Raw genomic sequence first — 21214 nt, forward strand, 5'->3', positions numbered from 1 at the left:
AGAACATGCGAAAGAATTAGTAATCATTGTGGACGGCTCATGTTTTAGTGGTGAAGAGTAATATTGCTTCTCCCATTGCTTGCGTCTGACTGTGTCTGTTGTTTGAGAGAATAGTGTGATGTGAAGGTGTGCAGGGAGAACAACGTGGCTGCCCTGCAGATATCTAAAATGGGTACATCTTTCAGGTGAGCTATGGAAGTTGCCATGGCTTGGATCTGATGTGCTTTTACTCCATCCGTGAGCTTATCCTTGTTTGACAAGTAACAGTAGTTAATACACTGGATTAACCAAGTCACCAATGTATGCTTAGAGACTGGCAAGCCGGGCAATTTTGGGTTGAACGAGACAAACAGTTGTGAGCTACATTCCAGGGATTGAGTTCTTTGAATATAATAAGCTAAAGCCCTTTTATAGTCCAAGGTATAAAGGTTTCTTTCTTCCTCTGTAGCATGTGGCTTCAAGAAAAAAGTTGGTAAAGTGATTGCTTGATTCAAATGAAACGCTGATACTATTTTAAGGAGAAAAGCTGGGTTAGTTTGTAGGGTAATCTTATCATGGTAGAATTGTAAGTACTGAGAATAATGAACTAACTCACTGTCTCTTCTTGCTGATGTGATGTGCTGACCTCCCTTATTTCCTTTTTTGTAGTTGGACTTAAAATTTTGGCAAATTTAAATTGTTTGATTTTGAAATAGTAATACTACATCTTTCAACAGAATATGGTGCTTTGTAATATGTAAACATATGAGAAGGTTGTAAACTAACCCCTTCTTTGAAGAAAAAATAAATAAAAACCAAGATACCCAGTCTGCTTTACTTTCTGAGAGGGTCATTTTCAAAAATATTTCTGTGGTAAACAGTGTTTTGCTCACAAAAATGGATACTTTAAAATTTGTATGCCCGATATGACATTGAACTTATGCAAGTATGTCTTATTCACATGGAAGTTTACCTGGACTGAGCACAGGCATTCCTGGAGAGCAGAACTAGGGAAGGGTTTGGTCTTAAGGGGAGAGTTTTCAAAAGGATTTACACAAGTAAATTTAACTACTATTGTAGCAATTTTCAAAAATAATTTTCTGTGTAAAGTGCACTTAAACAGGTAAATCCTACGCACAATTCAATGGCAAAAATGTAGCAATTTTCGGAGCGGCCTCGGAGGGAATGGGGAAAGCCATCGAGGCTCCCCTAGGGCTCGGTGCATGCAAGGTGCACAAGTGTGCACCCCCTTGTGTGCGCTGACCCTGGATTTTATAACATGGGCGCGGTTGCACGCGGATGTTATAAAATCGGGCCAGGTTGCGCACACAAATCTACGCCCACGCGTAGGTTCGAAAATCTGGCCCATAAATTACATCATATTTCAAAGTGCACTTTCATGCACAAGTCTGCTTTGAAAATTGTTCCATCAAATCTACTAGTGCTCAGTTATCCCTGTTTAGTACACAGAAATTTTTCAGAAAAATGTACACACATTGGCTTGAATTTTCAAACATATACACATAGGGCCTGATTTTCAAAAGCATTTACACATTTAAAAATGGGTTTTATACATGTAAATGCACTTTACCCAAGTAAATGAGTTTTTGAAAATTGCGGCAGGAGATCGCTCCCGGACCCCCGCTGGACCCCCAGGGACTTTTGGCCAGCTTGGGGGGGCCTCCTGACCCCCACAAGACTTGCCAAAAGTCCAGCGGGGGTCCGGAACGACCTCCTGCAGTCGAATCGTGTTGGTCTATGGCCGGCGCCATTTTGCGCCGCCATTTTGCAAAATGGCGGCGCAAAATGGCGCCGGCTGAAGACAACATGATTCGATTTCAGGAGGCCATTCCGGACCCCCGCTGGACCCCCAGGTAATTTAAGGCATTTTGGGGGGGTTCAGGAGGGTGGGGGATTTAATTTAAAGGGTCGGGGGTGGGTTTTAGGGTGTTTTAGTGTACCGGTTTTCCCGCCCTCCCCTTCCCCTCCCCCTTCCCCTGATTTACGATTTTTTAACGATAAATCGGGGGAATTGTTATTGTATCGTGGCCCTAACGATTTTTGACGATTTAAAATATATCGGACGATATTTTAAATCGTCAAAAAACGATTCACATCCCTAGTATGCCTCAGTCTCTGCACTGTGGTCAGTACTCACCTAGTGCCCCTTTGCCCACTACCCAGTCAGAGACAAAATCAGTAGAAGTGTTGCAAGCAACTCTCCACATTATGCCTCCACTTCCTCCCCCTACCCAAGGGAGAGAAACAACTGCAACACACTGATGCAGAGCTTTTGCAGCAGTGCCTGCCTGTCTTTCTCTGCTGATTGGCACAGTGACAGTCTGACAGATTAAAATGGGCAAAGTTAAGTAAAAACTCAGAGAGAGCTCAAACAGTGTCCTTCACAGAAGGAATGCACAGCAAATCTCATACATGCTCAGCCTTCAAGATCAGCATAACTGGATCAGGTGGGCATCAAAAGAATGGACTAGAAAAATGCTTCATTGCTTTATGTCATCTCTGTTGTCTCCTTGACAACATGTCCTACCCATATCTGATAAGTCTTACCCATATCTGATGTCCATAAGGTCATAATGACTCACCAGGCTGGTTGGCTTCTATACTTGGTATCAATTCCTAATTGTACAATTGTTCTCACATTAATTTCTTTGGGGCCACTGACTTTAATGGCTCTTAGAAATGAATGTGACAAAAACAAATAGTATTCTTTTAATTAGGGGAGACCTCCAAAAGAAACAAATTGGACCCAATTTGTTTCAGGATGCTAATTCATTTTAAATGAATGCACCATCCCTAGTAACTGGGCTTTTGAAAATTTCTACACTATATGCCACTGAATTGTTAATAGATTTTACCCACATTTGGGTGGATTCTCAAAAAGTTGTGCGTGTGAAAAATGTGGGTTACATGTGTGGCCGGTCCTTGCGCGCATTTTCAAAGGGGCCCGGCCATTTGTGTAACCCCCGTTACTTGCCAAAATGCCGGGCCCAGATAAAGGGGCAGTCTGGGGGGGAAGGGAGCAGGGCGGAAATGGGCGGGGCAGGAGGCAGCCAGTACAGTGGCCATTTGCTGCTGTGCCAGAGAAGCATGCACCAGCAGGGTGCCAGCAGGTGCAACTTGCTACTGCTCCTGTGGAGGAGCAAAGGTAAAAAAAACAAAAAAATCGAGGGTTAGATAGAATAGGGATAGGGAGTGGGGAGGAGAGGGGAAGGGGAAGGGAAAGGGAAAAGGAGGTTAGGTAGGGGGTAGGGAAATTCCCTCCCAGACCGCTCCTTAATTGGAACAGACTGGGCGGAATTGGGGCAGGCCGGGATGCGACGCCACGTGAAAATTGCATAATTTCCCATGTGTGTGCAGATTATAAAATCTGGAGTGCAGGTGCGCATGGTCCCTGGATATTATAACATATAAAATTGGTGCATTCATGTGTGCACACCGGGAAGCACGCCCAGGTTTAAAAATCTACCCCATTAAGTACACTTAACACGGGTAAATGGTTTTTGAAAATTGCTACAATAGTATGTGACACTTACACACGTTAAGATGTGTCCCATTAACCATGGAAAACCTGTTAAATTCCACCATTGACATGTAATTAGGAAAAAACTTAAAAACTGTCCTTTTTTTCTTGATCTATTTGATTTGTATTTCCTTAGTGAGATCGCTTGTGCACCATTTACCACTCCCAACCTATTCCTAGCTTTAATGTAGAGGGGATGGCCCAAGTATGATGACTCATTTGCAAATTCTGTATTTTTAATGTAATTTTATATATAATTTTACGTAACACTTTGTACATCGCTTAGAATGATTTTATTTCTGGAAAGCGATTCGTTATTAAATAGATAAGTAAAAATAAACAAATGAATAAATAGATTTTTCTCTCTCACTATCCCATCTCAGCCCTCACCACAGTTTTTGACCCTAGGTTCCTATGAAACCCTAAAATTAGGTAACCATCCAGCAGCAAAACTAAGGGTCTTCACCAAACCCTATGCAAAAGCTACTATTAAATATCAGTATGGAATGATCCCCTACAGCAAATTTACAGATTACTATAAGAAAATTAATATTTTAATGCACAAAATGTTTATTAATAAGATACAGAAATGACAATCCTGTGACAATTATCCTATGATGAAGAATTAAGAAGCTCATGTCACAGTAGATTAATGTTATGAACAGAGTTATTGTATGTGATTATTTTTGTTATATGTGTTTTTCCCTTAAAAGGTAATTCATGTTAATCCTGTTAAATAAACATTTTGAATCATTCAGTTTTAAGTACGGTATTAAATACATCAACAACATGCTTTACAGCTATTTATGCTGTACAGTTTACTGTGAACAAGGCAACAACCACCATTAAGTAACTGAGACAAAACATAGTTGCAAAATGTTGCCCCTTATATAAGGCAAAGTGTCATTTGTAGCCTTATTTCCTTTTTTGTAGTTGGACTTAAAATTTTGGCAAATTTAAATTGTTTGATTTTGAAATAGTAATACTACATCTTTCAACAGAATATGGTGCTTTGTAATATGTAAACATATGAGAAGGTTGTAAACTAACCCCTTCTTTGAAGAAAAAATAAATAAAAACCAAGATACCCAGTCTGCTTTACTTTCTGAGAGGGTCATTTTCAAAAATATTTCTGTGGTAAACAGTGTTTTGCTCACAAAAATGGATACTTTAAAATTTGTATGCCCGATATGACATTGAACTTATGCAAGTATGTCTTATTCACATGGAAGTTTACCTGGACTGAGCACAGGCATTCCTGGAGAGCAGAACTAGGGAAGGGTTTGGTCTTAAGGGGAGAGTTTTCAAAAGGATTTACACAAGTAAATTTAACTACTATTGTAGCAATTTTCAAAAATAATTTTCTGTGTAAAGTGCACTTAAACAGGTAAATCCTACGCACAATTCAATGGCAAAAATGTAGCAATTTTCAAAAACTAATTTACTTGGGTAAAGTGCATTTACATGTATAAAACCCATTTTTAAATGTGTAAATGCTTTTGAAAATCAGGCCCTATGTGTATATGTTTGAAAATTCAAGCCAATGTGTGTACATTTTTCTGAAAAATTTCTGTGTACTAAACAGGGATAACTGAGCACAAGTAGATTTGATGGAACAATTTTCAAAGCAGACTTGTGCATGAAAGTGCACTTTGAAATATGATGCAATTTATGGGCCAGATTTTCGAACCTACGCGTGGGCGTAGATTTGTGTGCGCAACCTGGCCCGATTTTATAACATCCGCGTGCAACCGCGCCCATGTTATAAAATCCAGGGTCAGCGCGCACAAGGGGGTGCACACTTGTGCACCTTGCATGCACCGAGCCCTAGGGGAGCCCCGTTAGCTTTCCCCATTCCCTCCGAGGCCGCTCCGAAATCAGAAGCGGCCTCGGAGGGAACTTTCCTTTCACCCTCCCCTCCCTTCCCCTATCTAATTGCCCCCCAGCCCTACCTAATTCCCCTCCCCCCCACCTTTATTATTTAAGTTGCGCCTGCCTCTGGGCAGGCGTAGGTTGCGCGCGCCGGCCGAGTGCCAGCACGCAATCCCCCGGCCTAGCGGGCCTCTGGCCATGCCCCCGCTCCGCCCCGGACAGCCCCCACCCCACCCCTTTTTTCAAGCCCCGGGACATACGCGAGTCCCGGGGCTTGCACGCATCGCCGAGCCTATGCAAAATAGGCTCAGCGCACGCAGGAGGGGTTTCAAAGGGTTACACACTTATGTTACGCGCGTTACCCTTTTCAAATCCACCCCTATGCTTGCATTTGTCAGCTAGCTTACGCCTGATGTGACAAAACTGCCCCCTAAAAGGGTAGTTTTTAAGAGATTTCTGTGCATAAAACACTGTGGCCTTGTACAGAATTTTCCACCCGAAGATGTTTGTGCATTTATTTACCTAGACTAGGGGTGGAGCTGGCTTTGGAGTTGCATGCATACTTTTTTAAATTTGACTGTATGCACATAAATTTTAAGGAACATTTTTTGTACACCAAATAGCAGGTGTAACTTGTTCAGGATATATTTGCTAGGATAATTTTCAAAGTGGAAATTAAAGGTGAATTTTAAAAACTGAGCACCCATCAAAACTGGAAGATACGTGAACACATTGGGCCGGTGCACGCTGAGCAGATTTTAAAACACTCCCGCATATGCACATTAGCACCCACTACATACACAAATTGAAAGCTCCAAAAAAGGGGCGGGCTGTGGGCATAGTAAGGGCGGGGCATGGGCATTCCTAGATTTCTCAATGAAACCAGCGCATAAACACTTACATGCAAAAGTGCACGCCAGGGTCCCCTGATGTGTAACTTCTGCTATGGGTGGTGTTTAAGTCATAAAACAAAACAAATTACACAGATCAGATGGCTTTTAAAAGTCATGGCAAACAAGAGAAAAGAAAGGCTACAAAACTAGGGGAAGGGGGGGTTTGAAAGTCCCATCCCTTGCCTGGGCAAACTGGTAATTGCATCGGCACGCATGTCTTTTAAAATCCCCCCACTTATGCAGTAGAAGTGGCATTTGTTGCATAGGTACGCGTACACTTAAAATTGTGCGCACACGTGTGCATGTTTAGCCTCTCTGTCATTTGTATTGATGACCCCTAGGACCTTTTCCAGTTTCATCATTTTCCTGCTATAGATGGTGTGGTCATTACTTATGCAATGATCTGGATGTGACATCACTTACAATGGTCAAGCTTTGTTATTTAACTTATTCATGTCTCTATTTATGGAAACTAGAATCTGATTTGATTTTATCTTTTTACCTTTATACGAGAAGTGTATGCTTCATTGAGCTATCTAGCAATACTTTTATATCTCCTGTCATTTTTAGTGATTCACAAGACTTTGTCTCTTAGTATACGTTTTAAACCTATGTGGAAGAAATTCCTCCTGCATTCTGTCACAACTAAAATCTGATTTTACTTCCTTGTTTAAACATAAGTAAGCTCTTTGCAATTTCAAAAGCAAAGCTTGCAGCTCAAGTGGCTGACGCTACACACCAAACATCACAACCATGATCAAAATTTAGCAAGGCAATCTGAGTGTGAATCTGTAGCAGATGTGAAGCCTGAACTTCCAAGGATCATAATTTAAAACAGAGCACTATTCCAAGAAAACATGGGTGGGGTCATTATCAGAAGCCCAAGTAGTAAATAAGACATTTGATTACTTCATTTTTCAGATCATCTGGAAAGCACTCTTCAAAAGGTAAGCAACTAAAGAACATCTTTCTATCGCTGATCACAGTAAGTATTATTCTGTAAAGTAATCCGCTATTACTAAAGTAAAATTCAGTCAAGATACAATATGAATGATTTTGCTAAGATTCCCTTTGTAGATCAGTAAGGTGTCCTTCAGTTATTTATGTAGCTGTAAAACAAAATGTTTAAAAAAAAAAAACCCCAGCCAGCATGGGAGCTATCAATTAACATGAGATGAGTTGCAGATATTGATTTGACAAGTTGTTAGCTTTTTGATATTGAGTGAGGTGCATTCCAAGTGCTGACGCTGAAAGACATACTAAATCTGGCCTCTTGGCTCCTTCTGTGTCTGAAAACAAGACCTTGAATATTTCTATCCTGCCACCCCATGGGAAGAAAGCTTGCACCTGCAACAAATTATCAAAATCGCTGATCTACATTAATGTTATGAGAAAATGCTTATCAATCTGGCATTAAGAACTTTGATTACGGCTAGTTTTGATTTGTTAAGTGTCCCAGAAGCCAGGCCCTGTAAAATCAAATGCAAAATAAGTCATAGTTCAGTGAATCTTTCATGTGAATACTAATGCACATTTGAAAGAAATGCCCTATAGGCAGTAACAACTGAATCTGCAATACAATGGAATCTATCACTATTTTCTGAGCTCTCCCTGGCTTGACGGTGCACTTTAAATGTTCAACCAACTAGTATTAATTGCAGTAAAGAATTCCTTATTTTATTTTTCATAATAACTTTCAAGTGTGACATTCTTTCAGAACTAAAGTGCTCTATTCAATAATGTTTAAGAATTCATAGCCACAAACCGCCCATTCAGTAGTTTCTTATAAAATAATGAAATAGTCATTTTGTGACAAAAAATCTTGAGTTATCATACTCTGTCAATGCCTGCCAACGTCACCTCTTCAACACTGGGGAAAAAAAATCTGTTCTGCCCTATCCTGCTGCCAAACTCTAGTTCATGCACTTGTCACTTTCTGGTCTTCCTTTCACTGCTCTTCACTTTTTTGCCTCCTCTCATCCAGAAAGCTGCTACTCATTTTTTCATGCCCTTCCTTTCCTGGCTCTTATTCAAGTTAACACTCTATCATTTAAAAATGTGTTTTTTGACCCAGCAGTTTCCTCCTGCTCCTTTGTACTTCCAGTACAATCTGGTCTTAAAAGCCTTCAATTGCAACCTACACAGCAATTTCTCCTCTATTTTGTATCTTCCCTCCTACCATTCTCCCCAATTTACCAAGTCAAGGAGGGGGTCCAGCCTTGGGTGCTATGGCCGCTTATTTTTATTTTTATTTTATTATTTGGAGGTTTGCAGGGGTTGGGAAAGGATCAGGTACTAGTCTGCACTTTTTGCAGAATCTTTTGTGGAGTATAACTGTGGAATCGAGTCTAAAGGCCCCCCAAATCTTTTTTTTTCAGCAATTAAATTTAATTTTCAATATAACCAATTAAGGTAATGTTACCTTAGAACACATTCCTGAATAAGTTTACCTTGCTCTGAAGCACATTGAGACTTAGCCAAAGAGCCAGATAAAATATTCATTTATTTTGCTTAATATTCTGCTTTTTGGCTCTTTAAAGCGGATTACCTTCAGATGCTGTAGGTGTCTACATATTGAAACTTCGGGGTTTATCTGGATAAATCAAACATTATCCAGATAACCCCTTTGAATATCAATCTCACAGTTTTCAGCACTTGACTGTCAAGTCAGAAACAAAAAAAAAACAACCCTTTCACTCAAAACACCATAAAGTGAATTTTAAAAGCCCAATGTGCGTATCAATTAGGGGATGCATGAATATGTCGGGTTTGCGCACGCCAAGCACATTTTAAAAGCCACCCGGATGTGTGTGTATCCTGCTGCGTGCCAAATGAAAAGTTTTCAAAAAGGGGTAGGTCATGGGCATGGTCTGGCATGGGCATTTTAACCTGAAATTTATGCGTAAATACTGATGTGCACTGGAGCATGCCAGGGTCCCTGCCACGTAATTTTACTTCTTCTATGGATGATGTAAAAGTGATAAAACAAAAAAACCTAAGCAGGTCAGCAAGTTTTTAAAGGTCACCGCTAACAGAGGGGAAGGAAGGCTATTAAACTAGGGAGGTTTGGAAGACCTTGCCCTTAACTGGGAACAAAATGGTTTTAGTGGCAAAGCATTGTTAAAATGCCCCATTTACGCAGTAGAAGCAGCATTTGCATGCACAGACGTGCACCTGCTTAATATTGAGCGCTCATTCGCGCATATATGTGCATGTGCTATAAAGCAGCATGTCCATAGGCACAGGCCAAACACACGTACATGGGCACCTGAGGTCAATTTTTAAATTGACCCTTTAAAAAATGTATTAGCAATGAGTCCCTAAATTTAGGATCCTAAAAAGTGGATAAGTTATGGAAGCAGGGTGGGGAAAACAAAGTTAAGGTGCTTGGTACCAATTTCAGTACTAGGCACAAAATTTAGGAGTCTTAATCTGGCACATGAATAGCAGGCCTACATTTAGGTATATAAGTTTTAGGTTCCTAAATTTAGGTGAATATATAGGTAAGGACTTTAAGCGTGGTGAATAGATAAGAGAGGGGATACGATAGAGGTTTATATAATCATGAGTGGAATGGAATAGGTAAATAGAAAACATTTATTTATGCTTGCATATAATACTAGGATTGGGAGATACTCCATGACTAAGAGGTAGCAGATTTAAAAAAAAATTAAAAAAAATCAGAGTAAGTATGTTTTAATTTTGTGCACAATTAAGCTTGGAGTTTGTTGCCAGAGATGTGGCCAAGGCATCTAGCATAGCTATGTGAAAAGGAGTTTGGATAATTTCCCAGAAGAAAAGTACATAAATAATTATTAGCCAGGTGGGCTCAAGGAAACCTACTGCTTATCCTTGGAAGTGATCAACAAGGAATGGATCTACTGTTTGTGATCTTCTGAGTTCTTCCCAATGATTTGGAATGGCTACTGTTAGAAACCAGATGCTGAGCTTGATGGACTTTTGGTCTGACCCAGCATGAAATATCTTATGCTCTTCTAGCCAAAATAATTTATTTTGCAGCATTGGGTAGGATTCTCAATGGTTTAATTTAGATTTATATTCTGCTTTTTGCAGCGCTTCAAAGTGGATTACATTCAGGTACTGTAGGTATTTCCCTATCCCCAGAGGGCTTACAATCTAAATTTGTACCTGAAGCAATGAAGGTACAAGCTCACAAAGAGCAACAGTAGGACTCAAACCCTGGTCTCCTGGTTTGTAGTCCACTGCTCTAACCACTAGGCTACTCCTCCATAGTAAAAATATTTCCAGAGTAGCAATCTTGCTAGTCTGTTATAGCAAAAACAGAGGCTAATGGTACCTTATAGACCAACAGATTTATTGAGGCACTTTGTCAGATGCATCTAATGGAGTGGATTATTGTCCTCCAAAGCTTATGCCTCAATAAATCTATTCGTTTGTAAGGTACCAGCAGCCTTTGTCTCATTTATGGTAGAAATACATGCTGTATTAAATGTTTATGGAGAAAGTTCTATCATGCTATGATACTTGAATAAATAAAAAATTACAAAAAAAAAAAAAAAAAAAAGAATATCTGCAAAAAAAAACCCCCCAAAAACAAACTGTGTGTGTGTACACATCATGAAAACAATCCAAACAAATCAACCATCACAATGTGTGGTTTACATGATTGAAAACTGATTTAATAAATTCAACTGGCTGAGTCAGGGGATCTGGCTAAGTAAATCACTCTACAAACAAGAGATTTGTCATTGAATCCAACTACATGTGACCTGATTTGAAGTGGTTTGCCACACAAATAGAAATGAAGCACAGAGCTAATTAAATGTCACAATACCTAGAAACACATGTTCAAGATGGCAGCTCTTTTACAATCTGCCTTGTATGCTTTTTAGTGCATTAAATACAAGCATTTTCTTTAACTCTATAAAATGGCCTTTAGAGGAATAAATAGCTAGACATTGGTCTACTGAAGGTCTACAAAGTCTTACCTTTAACAGATCAATTTCTTTTATGCAATCTTGTCTTGCCTTGGCATCCATCATTTCAAATATCTTGGAAGTAAAATAAAGTAGTATAATAGGTCAATGTTATATTTACTGTATTATTATCTATGTACTTTCTCATATATTTTTATGTTAATCTAAGATTTTTGAAATCTGTATCCAGATATTGATTTTTAACCATTTGGAATCTCAGAAATTTCATAGAATTTTCTCTTTACCCTTGATCAGTTCACCTATTGTTAGCTTCTATTTGTGAGACTCAATGGAGAAGGTTGTTTTTTTGTACCTGGCCATATTTTGAGGATCACTTTATAGTCACTGACTATTTGAAATAGACTTGGGGAAGTATTTTATCATTTCAAATACTCATGTTTTGATGTTTTCAGATTTTTGATGAAATCAAGCTAGATGTGGCACATTGGAAATGTCACCACCATTTTTCAAATGTATTTATGTGGTAAAATATACAATATACCTTTTTTTCCATGCTAGTTTATTGTTTTTATTTATAAGGCACGGGCCTTGAGGTTCAGAATATATTGAGTGCTTCATATGGCATGGAACTGTACCCTACAATAGAAACACTCATTGGAGAAGCAGTTTCTTTTACAGAGCAAACCTCAGCGATTTTCATAAGATACTCACACAGCTCCCATGGAGAGACCTATAATCTAAGACAAGAGTTTAAAATTCAGAGCACTAAGTGAAAGACAAATTGCAGAAGCCAGCAATTGTTCATCCCATTTCTGTTCTGATGAGAAAATGCTAAACATTTTGCACAACTCCTTGTAGCTTAGCCAAGGATGAGTTTGGAGAGCCAGAAAATAGGGGAGTTACAGGAATCCCAATGCTAGAAATTAATTCTTAAATGGACAATGCCATGTGTAAACATTCATGGATGTGAGACATTTTGTGTAACAATAAGTACTTTTTAATGCAGTGTTTAAGGTGTACTCATAAGATACATCTGGATCCTGAAAAATGATTTTAAAAAGCATTTCAACAAAGCTGACCCAAAAATTGTTGACATGCAACAGCATTACAAACCCATAACTGTTTCAGTGTTGATTACATTTAGACACCGACCTATACTGCACTGCTGCTTTAACAACATATTTATGAAATTACTAATTTATAAAACCTTGTAAGCTCAAAGCATGGAGGAACTCCGGATCCAATGATGCAGAAGAAGTTCTACAAAACAAATCAGGGGCCACCTCAGCCTGGGATATCTCCTATTAGGAAAAGTTGCAAGGTATTTTTGTGACCTTGGGCACATCACTTTCACCCTTCATTGCCTCAGGAACAAATTTAAGATTGTAAGCCTTCCGGAGACAGGGAAATATCTTCCATACCTGAATGTAATGTACCCTGAGCTACCAATGAAAAAGTGTAAGTTAAATCCAAAATTATTGTCTCCAGTCTCTTAATTTATCTCAATTCAATTATCATTATTGGGTAGTTAACTCCAATCCTGCAGTACCACTAACAGGTCAGGTTTTCAGGACATCTACAATGAATATGCATGAGATATAAACTGCATACAGTGAAGGTACTACATGAAAATATACCTCATGCATATTCATTATTGATATCCTGAAAATCAAACCTGCTTGGGTCACTCTTGCAGCACATAAATTATGATTTAACTTTGCAATCCCATTTCCAGTCTGTTTCTGTGTGGTTATGAATTTACAAACTGTCTTAGCATGAACGACAGTTGAGCAATGTCTAACAAAATGCTTTATGACAGAGGTAGGCAACATTGTTTCTGGAGCGCTACCAGGTCTGGTTTTAAGGATATCCATAATGAATATGCATGAGGTGTATTCACATGCACTGCCTCCACTGAATGCAAATATACCTCATGCATTTTCGAGGATATCCTGAAAGCCAGTACTGTTTGTGGCACTCCAGGACTGGTGGGCCTATCCCTGCTTTATGACCTCTGGGCTCTGCAGATGTGAATCAGCAACTTGTAGGGCCTTAGAATTATTAAATATTATATATGTCTAGACTGGCCCAGTGGCAAATGCTGAACACTGCCATGTAGAGGACGAGGACTCTGCTCCCTAGGTTACTGATTCTAGGGATGCTGCTGGATTCACAGCCCTTTGGGTGTGGGAAGCTCCAGACAATAATCAATGGCAATGCCTAGCTAAAAGGCTCAGAGTTCATGTTACCTCATTCTGGAAGGACCCCTGACTGATGGCCGTCACTGCAGTGACAGAGCTAAGCTGGGAGGGAATATAAAATTAGTGAAAAAATTCCCAGGAAGTTGTGAATGAAGGTTCATGGTGCCATGCTCAAAGGAGGCTTGTTTTGAATGAGCTGAAGGTCTATGGTATGTACAAGGAAACTATCCAGAACACTTAAAAAAAAATCTATAAAACTTCAAAATAAGGTTTTTAATGTGATTCTTACTTTTTCTTCTGCCCCAATTCTGCCACAAGAACTGGGAACACTTGGCAATTGAAGACTTAAACACAGAAACTCAGCATTTGATGGCAGACAACAGCCACACTACCATCTATTACTGAGAAGAAATCCTCTCCTGAGATTCACCCTTTTGCTAGATTCTTATCAGGAAGGGACTACAGCATGTGTTAGCCTTTTCTCTCCTTTTCTGACTCAAACACATTATCTCCCAAACTCTGCCAACACCAACGTATGGCTCTTACATGGCAATGAAGAATAGCACTGGCCTAGTATGAAAGCATAAAACCTTACCTGAACCTTTTTCAGTGCAACAGGTTTCCTGTCCAGATGGCAGCTTGCTCGATAAACTTCACTGAACTGTCCTCGTCCTATTTTTTTCTCAATCTGAAAATCTGCCAAGGTGCATCGATAAGGATATGCAGTCAAGTGCCTCTGTTTACACAAAGGGGAAAAAGCAAGATACATCATCAGTCAAATGCATTGGATACAGGAAATGGGAGCTTCTTTGGAACACACACCCAGGGGTAGCCAACTCCAGTCCTCAAGAGCCCTAAACAGGCCGGGTGTTCAGGATATATTATCCACAATGAATATGTATGAGGTAGATTTCTATACCCTGCTATACAAGTCTATCTCATGCATATTCACTATGGATATCCTGAAAATCTAGCTTGTCTGTGGCTCTCAAGGACCAGAAGTGGCCACGCCTACATTAGTCTATTGCATCACTAACAGTCAAGACAGAACAGAGTCATGTAAGCAAGGGAACCACAGAAGTAAATGTGATCACCACCAAAAATCACCCATATTTTTTTTTTTATTAAAGTCAACAAAAAATAACAGTATATGTTCAATATCATGTTTACATAAGAATTAATATACAGTATTTCTTATCTATTTCATAAAGTTCCATTAGGGCTGAGTACTGAAATGCCAGTGAACTGAAGTTTTGCAGTTTATGAACTAAATGTTTCCAAACTTGGACCTTAAGATTATATTCAAAATATTAGCAGTTATCTACTCTTACTGCAATGTCAGAGGCATTTCTCTTTACATTTTGCACTTTAACTGTTTTGTCATAATGATTTCTGCATTAAGCATCTCCTGGCAGCTACTGCCCTGCTGGAAGAGTTAGAATCCCACTGCAAATTCAAGGGCACTTTACTTGAACAGGACATTACTGAACACAGAAATTAATTACATCTATTGTGAATTGACAAATTTAGTGAAACAACTTTTTAAAGAGCAGTTTTAATCTTCTACTGACGAGATAAATCTTGGCATGCTAGGAGCAAAAGGCATTTTCTGAATTGGTTTCCTAACACTGTGCAGATCAGAATTTAGGATTCTCATCCCACAATTCTGTTAGTATCCTCTTTGGCTTACAATACTATGCAGGCCACTAAAAAAACATGGCAGATAACTATGTGCTCTCAAAACACCAATGATTTACATGGTTACCCATACAAGGTCCACAGATTTCACAGAAATTGGGGTCTTAAGAGTTTGGCCTATAAATTAACAGAGATTCTTTGTCCTGAAAACATTAGACTTCTGCATGTTCATTTGAAATGAGAACTACCAACTGATGGTGAGAAGCTTTGCTAGAGAGAAACATCGAACATGATGGCAGATAAGGGCCATTAAGACATATCCAGTCTGCCCAACAACAGGCCTTGCTTGAGTTATACTTTTACTGTATACAGACTGAAGTAATAAAAGATCAAACAAAGTCAACAGAGCCCCTGTTGAATATTCTCTGCTTGCTAATACTCGACATCATTTTGTTCTTTTTATAACCATTGTTCCTGCCCAGCTCTTTCCATAACATGATATATTTATCACAGCACTGCTATAGAAGAAGCTTGCACTCATCTGACATCACTAGAACAGGTTGCTCAACCCAGGCCATGGGGCACACGCTAGCCAATCAGGTTTTTGGGATATCCACAATGACTATGCATGAGATACATTATCTCCATTGCATGCAAAGCTATGTAAATCTCTCTCATTAATATCCATTGTGGATATCCTGAAAACAGGACTGGTTAGGTGTGTGCCCTGAGGACTGGATTGAGAACCACTATACCAGAGAAACTAGGAAGAGCAACAAAGGCAGAGTTGTGAAGCAAAGAACCTGTACTACAGAACACACAAATGTCATGAAGGGAAAAGGGAAATAAATACATGACAATAAAGCAAATGCATCCTTTTAACATGTCTGCATCCTTTTAACATGTCTACATCTTATATAGCCTTTTCAAAAGCTTGAAATACAATTGCATCATGCTATCAAAAGAGCTGATGTTTATAAAATCCAGGATAAAACGGGAGTTAAATTTTAGCATAGGTTATACTTTGCATGCGTGGTAAAAAACCTGCAACCCTGTGGCATGTAAATGCTCTTTGTTATAATAAAAAAAATTTTAAAAAGCACACTAAACTTAAATGGTGTGATTTTTATTTTTTATTCAGGGTCCATTTGAATGCTCAGAAAACTGTAAATCTGCACAAAAAAATGGAGACGAGAGAGCTGCATTTCATAAAATATAAAAGCAATGGCCACAGAAACAAATTTCCAACCTTCCACTCCCTCCAAGTTAAACTTTGGGACTCCGAGCAGTCAATCCGCTCACTCCTGCCTACCCACCAAAGTAAAAAAGTAAACAGTAAAGTAAAATAAAGTATAAAAAAAATAAAATAAAGTAATATAATGAAGTAAATAAAGTAGTGGCTAAGGGCACATCCCATTTCTTTCCCTTCCTTCCCTCCTCCTCTCCGCAAGTTAAATTTCAGGCCAGTGGGCTTGCTGAGTGGTGAACTCCATCCCTCCCATCCAGCCACCCACCCACTAAAGAAGTGGCCAGGACATTTAAATTCTCAACTGCCCATTGCCAACCCCAGCCAGAAAAGCAGACATATATCTTCCCAAGGAGCTGCTGGTACAGCTCTCAGCTGTACACAGTTCGAGGCAGCATGGTTTTACCAGAGGTATTTCTTGTCAAAGAAATTGATAAAATTTGTCTAACTGGTGACCAGTGAGTTGGATCAGGGGATAACACTTGATGTAGTAGATTAGACTAGTGTTTAAATTGTGGAACATTCACCTTTTTAAAGTAAGGCCTTGTGGGATCTTTTCAAAGAAACTAGTCATCCAACTTCAGGTGTTAGGTGGCTAGGTCAGTACTCTGAAAACTGACCAGGGCTCAGCAGCTAAATTTAGTCTCTCAGAAAGTGGACAGCGCTGGAGGCATTCTTGGAATTGGGGGCAGGCGCACTTAAAAAAGCAAGCCCTAAATCTAGGGGGCAAATATTGGCTACTTAAAATTTAGTAAATTTTCTCTGTGACAAAAATTCTGCCAAACCTAGTCAGTCAAAATTTGGCTGACTAGGTAAGGTGCTGAGTATTTTTTTTTTATTTGGCCCCTATGTAGTCTATATTCAAAGGCATTTACCCAGATAACTTCTGAGGTATCTGGCTAAATCCTGACTTTTGAACATTTTAATACGGTAACAATCACAAGAGCAAAATCACAGTCCTACTTAATAATAGTCAAACATCACAAAAGGACGTGAAAACACAAAATCTGTTAAATACAAGAATATCCTAAAACGCTTCAAAAGGAGTATATATCAGGCTATTAATGCATTTAGCACATATTTTATTTTTTATTTATCTTAGAGTATTCATGAATCTTAAATATATAACATGAATATAACATATATTTATAAATATCTTTTATTATATTTCATTAACAATTTTTTAACATAGTGCAGATACCCAACAGGATACAACTAAACATTTAACAAAAATCACATAATATCCCATAAAATACACTCATTCATTCACCACAAACATACAATATTAAAATCCCCACCATATTGCACATCTCCCAAAATATCTGTTAAACAAACACAAACATTACACAATGCAATGATCCCTATATATGGTAATATACATGTACATGAATGATATTATCACAACATAAAACTCTTGCAATGATTATATATTTTAAATATCTCATAAATATTCTTCACATGTTAAGTACATGCATATATCCAATCTCAAAGATTCATAATCCCTTCATCTTCACTCTCCCGACAGGGACCCCGTTTCGCAATCAAGCTTCCTCAGGGGTGCAGTTGCTACTGTAATTTTGATCAATCCATCTCTGCCTCAAAGGGATTCACTACTTTGGTCTATAACCGGATACAATCACACGTCGGGATCAGCACTACCTATAATACCCGTTACCAAAGATAAACCATTAAAAATGACGAAAATCATCACAAACTTTAAATGTGCAATATTATCTAATTTATAAACAATACCTACCAATGTGCTAAGCGATATACTCACATACGATTATACTATTAATAGCGCCAAAAATGTTTCTTTTCACTAAATTTTGAACGGAGGGCTCCACCACAAGGATCCAAGTTCCTCCGTAGAACGGGCACATATGCCTCAAAAGTGTAGTACTTTCTAAATCAAAGAACCAAATGAAATACTAGCAACTATCAAATTATTTATAATGCATCTAACACAAATTCCTGTCTGAAACTGAAGTTACTTACCACACTATAAAGCCGCAATCACTTCACATATTTTCATGCAGACTCTTCTCCTCATCACCTTACAACGCCATTAAACAACGGCTACCAGAACGGAACTTCCTCAACAATATCCACTAAATTTAAATCCCCTCCCGCAGGGCACAAAGTGTCACTCAAAAAACACCACAACCTCTTCAACCAATAAAAAACGTGAAGACCGCCAAGCCTTTCTGCCACATTTAAAACTCCACCCACGAGGTAGAAAAATCAATCAAGAACGTAGAAATTGACAAAACCCCGCTACTTAAACTAATACAAGTATCCTCATATATTTTTAAACTAACAGCAACTCGTACCATGTAAACCTGTTTTATAACAAAATCATTTAATTTATACAATAAGTAAACTCTTGTGTATACTTATATCAATCCAAGTAGCAATGCATGTATGCTTATGAGCTAATGTATTTGCATGGTATATCTAAAAATTCAGCATACAATAAAAAAAGTTTTCCCAAAAATAATCTATATCATTAGCCTTCTCCCAGAGTCAAAAGCCGAATTCATTATCAACCCCTCAAAAATTATCATTGATCTACAACTTAAATTAAGTGTAAAATGCTGCCCATTCAATATCTAAATTTAAACCCCCAGGGATTACAGTAGACCATTGAAAGATTAATTTTTGTTCATGGCGCCAAAGCCATTTCAGAAAGCCATCCACACATTGCATGAGAACACAAAATTTTAATTCCATAAGCGTATGTTTCAAATCTCTCCAGTGTTTAACTAATGGGGCTCCTTCTTTATAAATACGTATATTACTCTTGTGTTCTATGATACGTTGACGGATGCCTCTAGTGGTGTATCCAATATATATTAATTGGCACGGACAAACTATTGCATACACAACTTGTTTAGTGGAACACGTGAAGTGTCCCCTTAAATTAAAGATAATATTTTTACGATGATGATGAAATTCATGTCCAATTAATACATTATCACAAACCGAACATTGTATGGAAGAAGTTGGACAATTCCAATGTCATAATTGTTCGGTTTGTGATAATGTATTAATTGGTAACGGGTATTATAGGTAGTGCTGATCCCGACGTGTGATTGTATCCGGTTATAGACCAAAGTAGTGAATCCCTTTGAGGCAGAGATGGATTGATCAAAATTACAGTAGCAACTGCACCCCTGAGGAAGCTTGATTGCGAAACGGGGTCCCAGTCGGGAGAGTGAAGATGAAGGGATTATGAATCATTGAGATTGGATATATGCATGTACTTAACATGTGAAGAATATTTATGAGATATTTAAAATATATATCATTGCAAGAGTTTTATGTTGTGATAATATCATTCATGTACATGTATATTACCATATATAGGGATCATTGCATTGTGTAATGTTTGTGTTTGTTTAACAGATATTTTGGGAGATGTGCAATATGGTGGGGATTTTAATATTGTATGTTTGTGGTGAATGAATGAGTGTATTTTATGGGATATTATGTGATTTTTGTTAAATGTTTAGTTGTATCCTGTTCGGTATCTGCACTATGTTAAAAAATTGTTAATGAAATATAATAAAAGATATTTATAAATATATGTTATATTCATGTTATATGTTTAAGATTCATGAATACTCTAAGATAAATAAAAAATAAAATATGTGCTAAATGCATTAATAGCCTGATATATACTCCTTTTGAAGCGTTTTAGGATATTCTTGTATTTAACAGATTTTGTGTTTTCACGTAATTTTGAACATTTTAGCCATGTCCTAAATTTTAGCCGGGTAACTCATCCTCTGGCTAAAATTGTATCCAAATAACGCAGGAGCATTCCAGGGTAGAGTCAAATGAGCTAGACAAGTTATCCAGCTAATATTTCAAGTCAGCCAGTGGCTGAATATCGCCCCCTCTATGTCTACATGTAAGCAGGGCTTCTAATTTTCAGGGATTTTAATTTGACGAGCTGTCATCACCACTGTACTGCTGCACATACCAGGAGCTATAGTAAGTGTCCAAGCATGGGCGCTCCTGGGGCGGATTGGCTTATCGGTAGAGATGTGAATCGGAACCGGAATCGGTTCGGATTCCGGTTCAGATTCACATGTGGGTTTTTTCCCATCGGGCCCATTCATGTTCGCGTTTTGTTTATCGGCTGCCCAGCCGATAAACAAAAAACCCACCCCGACCCTTTAAAAGTAACCCCTTAGCTTCCCCCACCCTCCCAACCGCCCCAAAACCTTTTTACAGGTACCTGGTGGTCCAGTGGGGGTCCCGGGAGCGATCTCCCGCTCTGGGCCGTCCTCCGGCTACCGGGCCGTCCTTTGCCCTTACCTTGTGACAGGGTATCCGTGCCATTGGCCGGATCCTGTCACATGGTAGGAGCACTGGATGGCCGGCGCCATCTTGTGCTCCTACCACGTGACAGGGGCTGACCAATGGCACTGGTAGACCCTATGACATAGTAAGGGCAAGGCTATCGGTGCCATTTTGGTTCCTGGCACCCGACAGCACGAGTGCAGGAGGTCGCTCCCGAAATCGGAGCGGCCTCGGAGGGAACTTTTTTTTTTGTCTCCCCCCACCTTTCCCTCCCTTCCCCTATCTAACCCACCCCCCGGCCCTGCCTAAATCCCCCCCACCTTGTTCGATGGAGTTACGCCTGCCACAGGCAGGCGTAACTCCATCGCCGCTGTGTCGGGGCACTCGGCCAAGCCCCCTGGAGTTACGCCTGCCACAGGCAGGCGTAACTCCAGGCCGCTGTGTCGGGGCACTCGGCCAAGCCCCCGGACCACCCCAGACCGCAGACACACCCCCCGGACCGCCCATTTTAGCAAGGCCCGGGACTTACACACACCGGCGGCCTATGCAAAATAGTCTGAAAGACTATGGGGTAGATTTTGAAAAACTGCGCGATCGCGTACTTTTGTTTGCGC

At 39.3% G+C, this 21214-nt stretch overlaps 1 protein-coding gene across 3 annotated transcripts in view; it reads right to left on the minus strand.

Annotated features, from left to right (window-relative positions):
* The window catches only part of NEK6 (NIMA related kinase 6), a 505633-nt gene that overhangs the window by 235923 nt on the left and 248496 nt on the right, over window positions 1–21214 (minus strand). For all 3 annotated transcript variants that reach the window (XM_029612256.1, XM_029612255.1, XM_029612257.1), the window contains exons 4-5: window positions 14001–14141; window positions 11256–11318 (exon numbers count right to left, since the gene is read on the minus strand). In XM_029612256.1, the coding sequence (XP_029468116.1) occupies window positions 11256–11318; window positions 14001–14141 (204 nt within the window). The remainder of the gene's footprint in view (window positions 1–11255; window positions 11319–14000; window positions 14142–21214) is intronic.

The sequence above is a fragment of the Rhinatrema bivittatum genome, chromosome 8, assembly GCF_901001135.1.
Source record: "Rhinatrema bivittatum chromosome 8, aRhiBiv1.1, whole genome shotgun sequence".
NCBI classification, from domain to species: Eukaryota; Metazoa; Chordata; class Amphibia; order Gymnophiona; family Rhinatrematidae; genus Rhinatrema; species Rhinatrema bivittatum.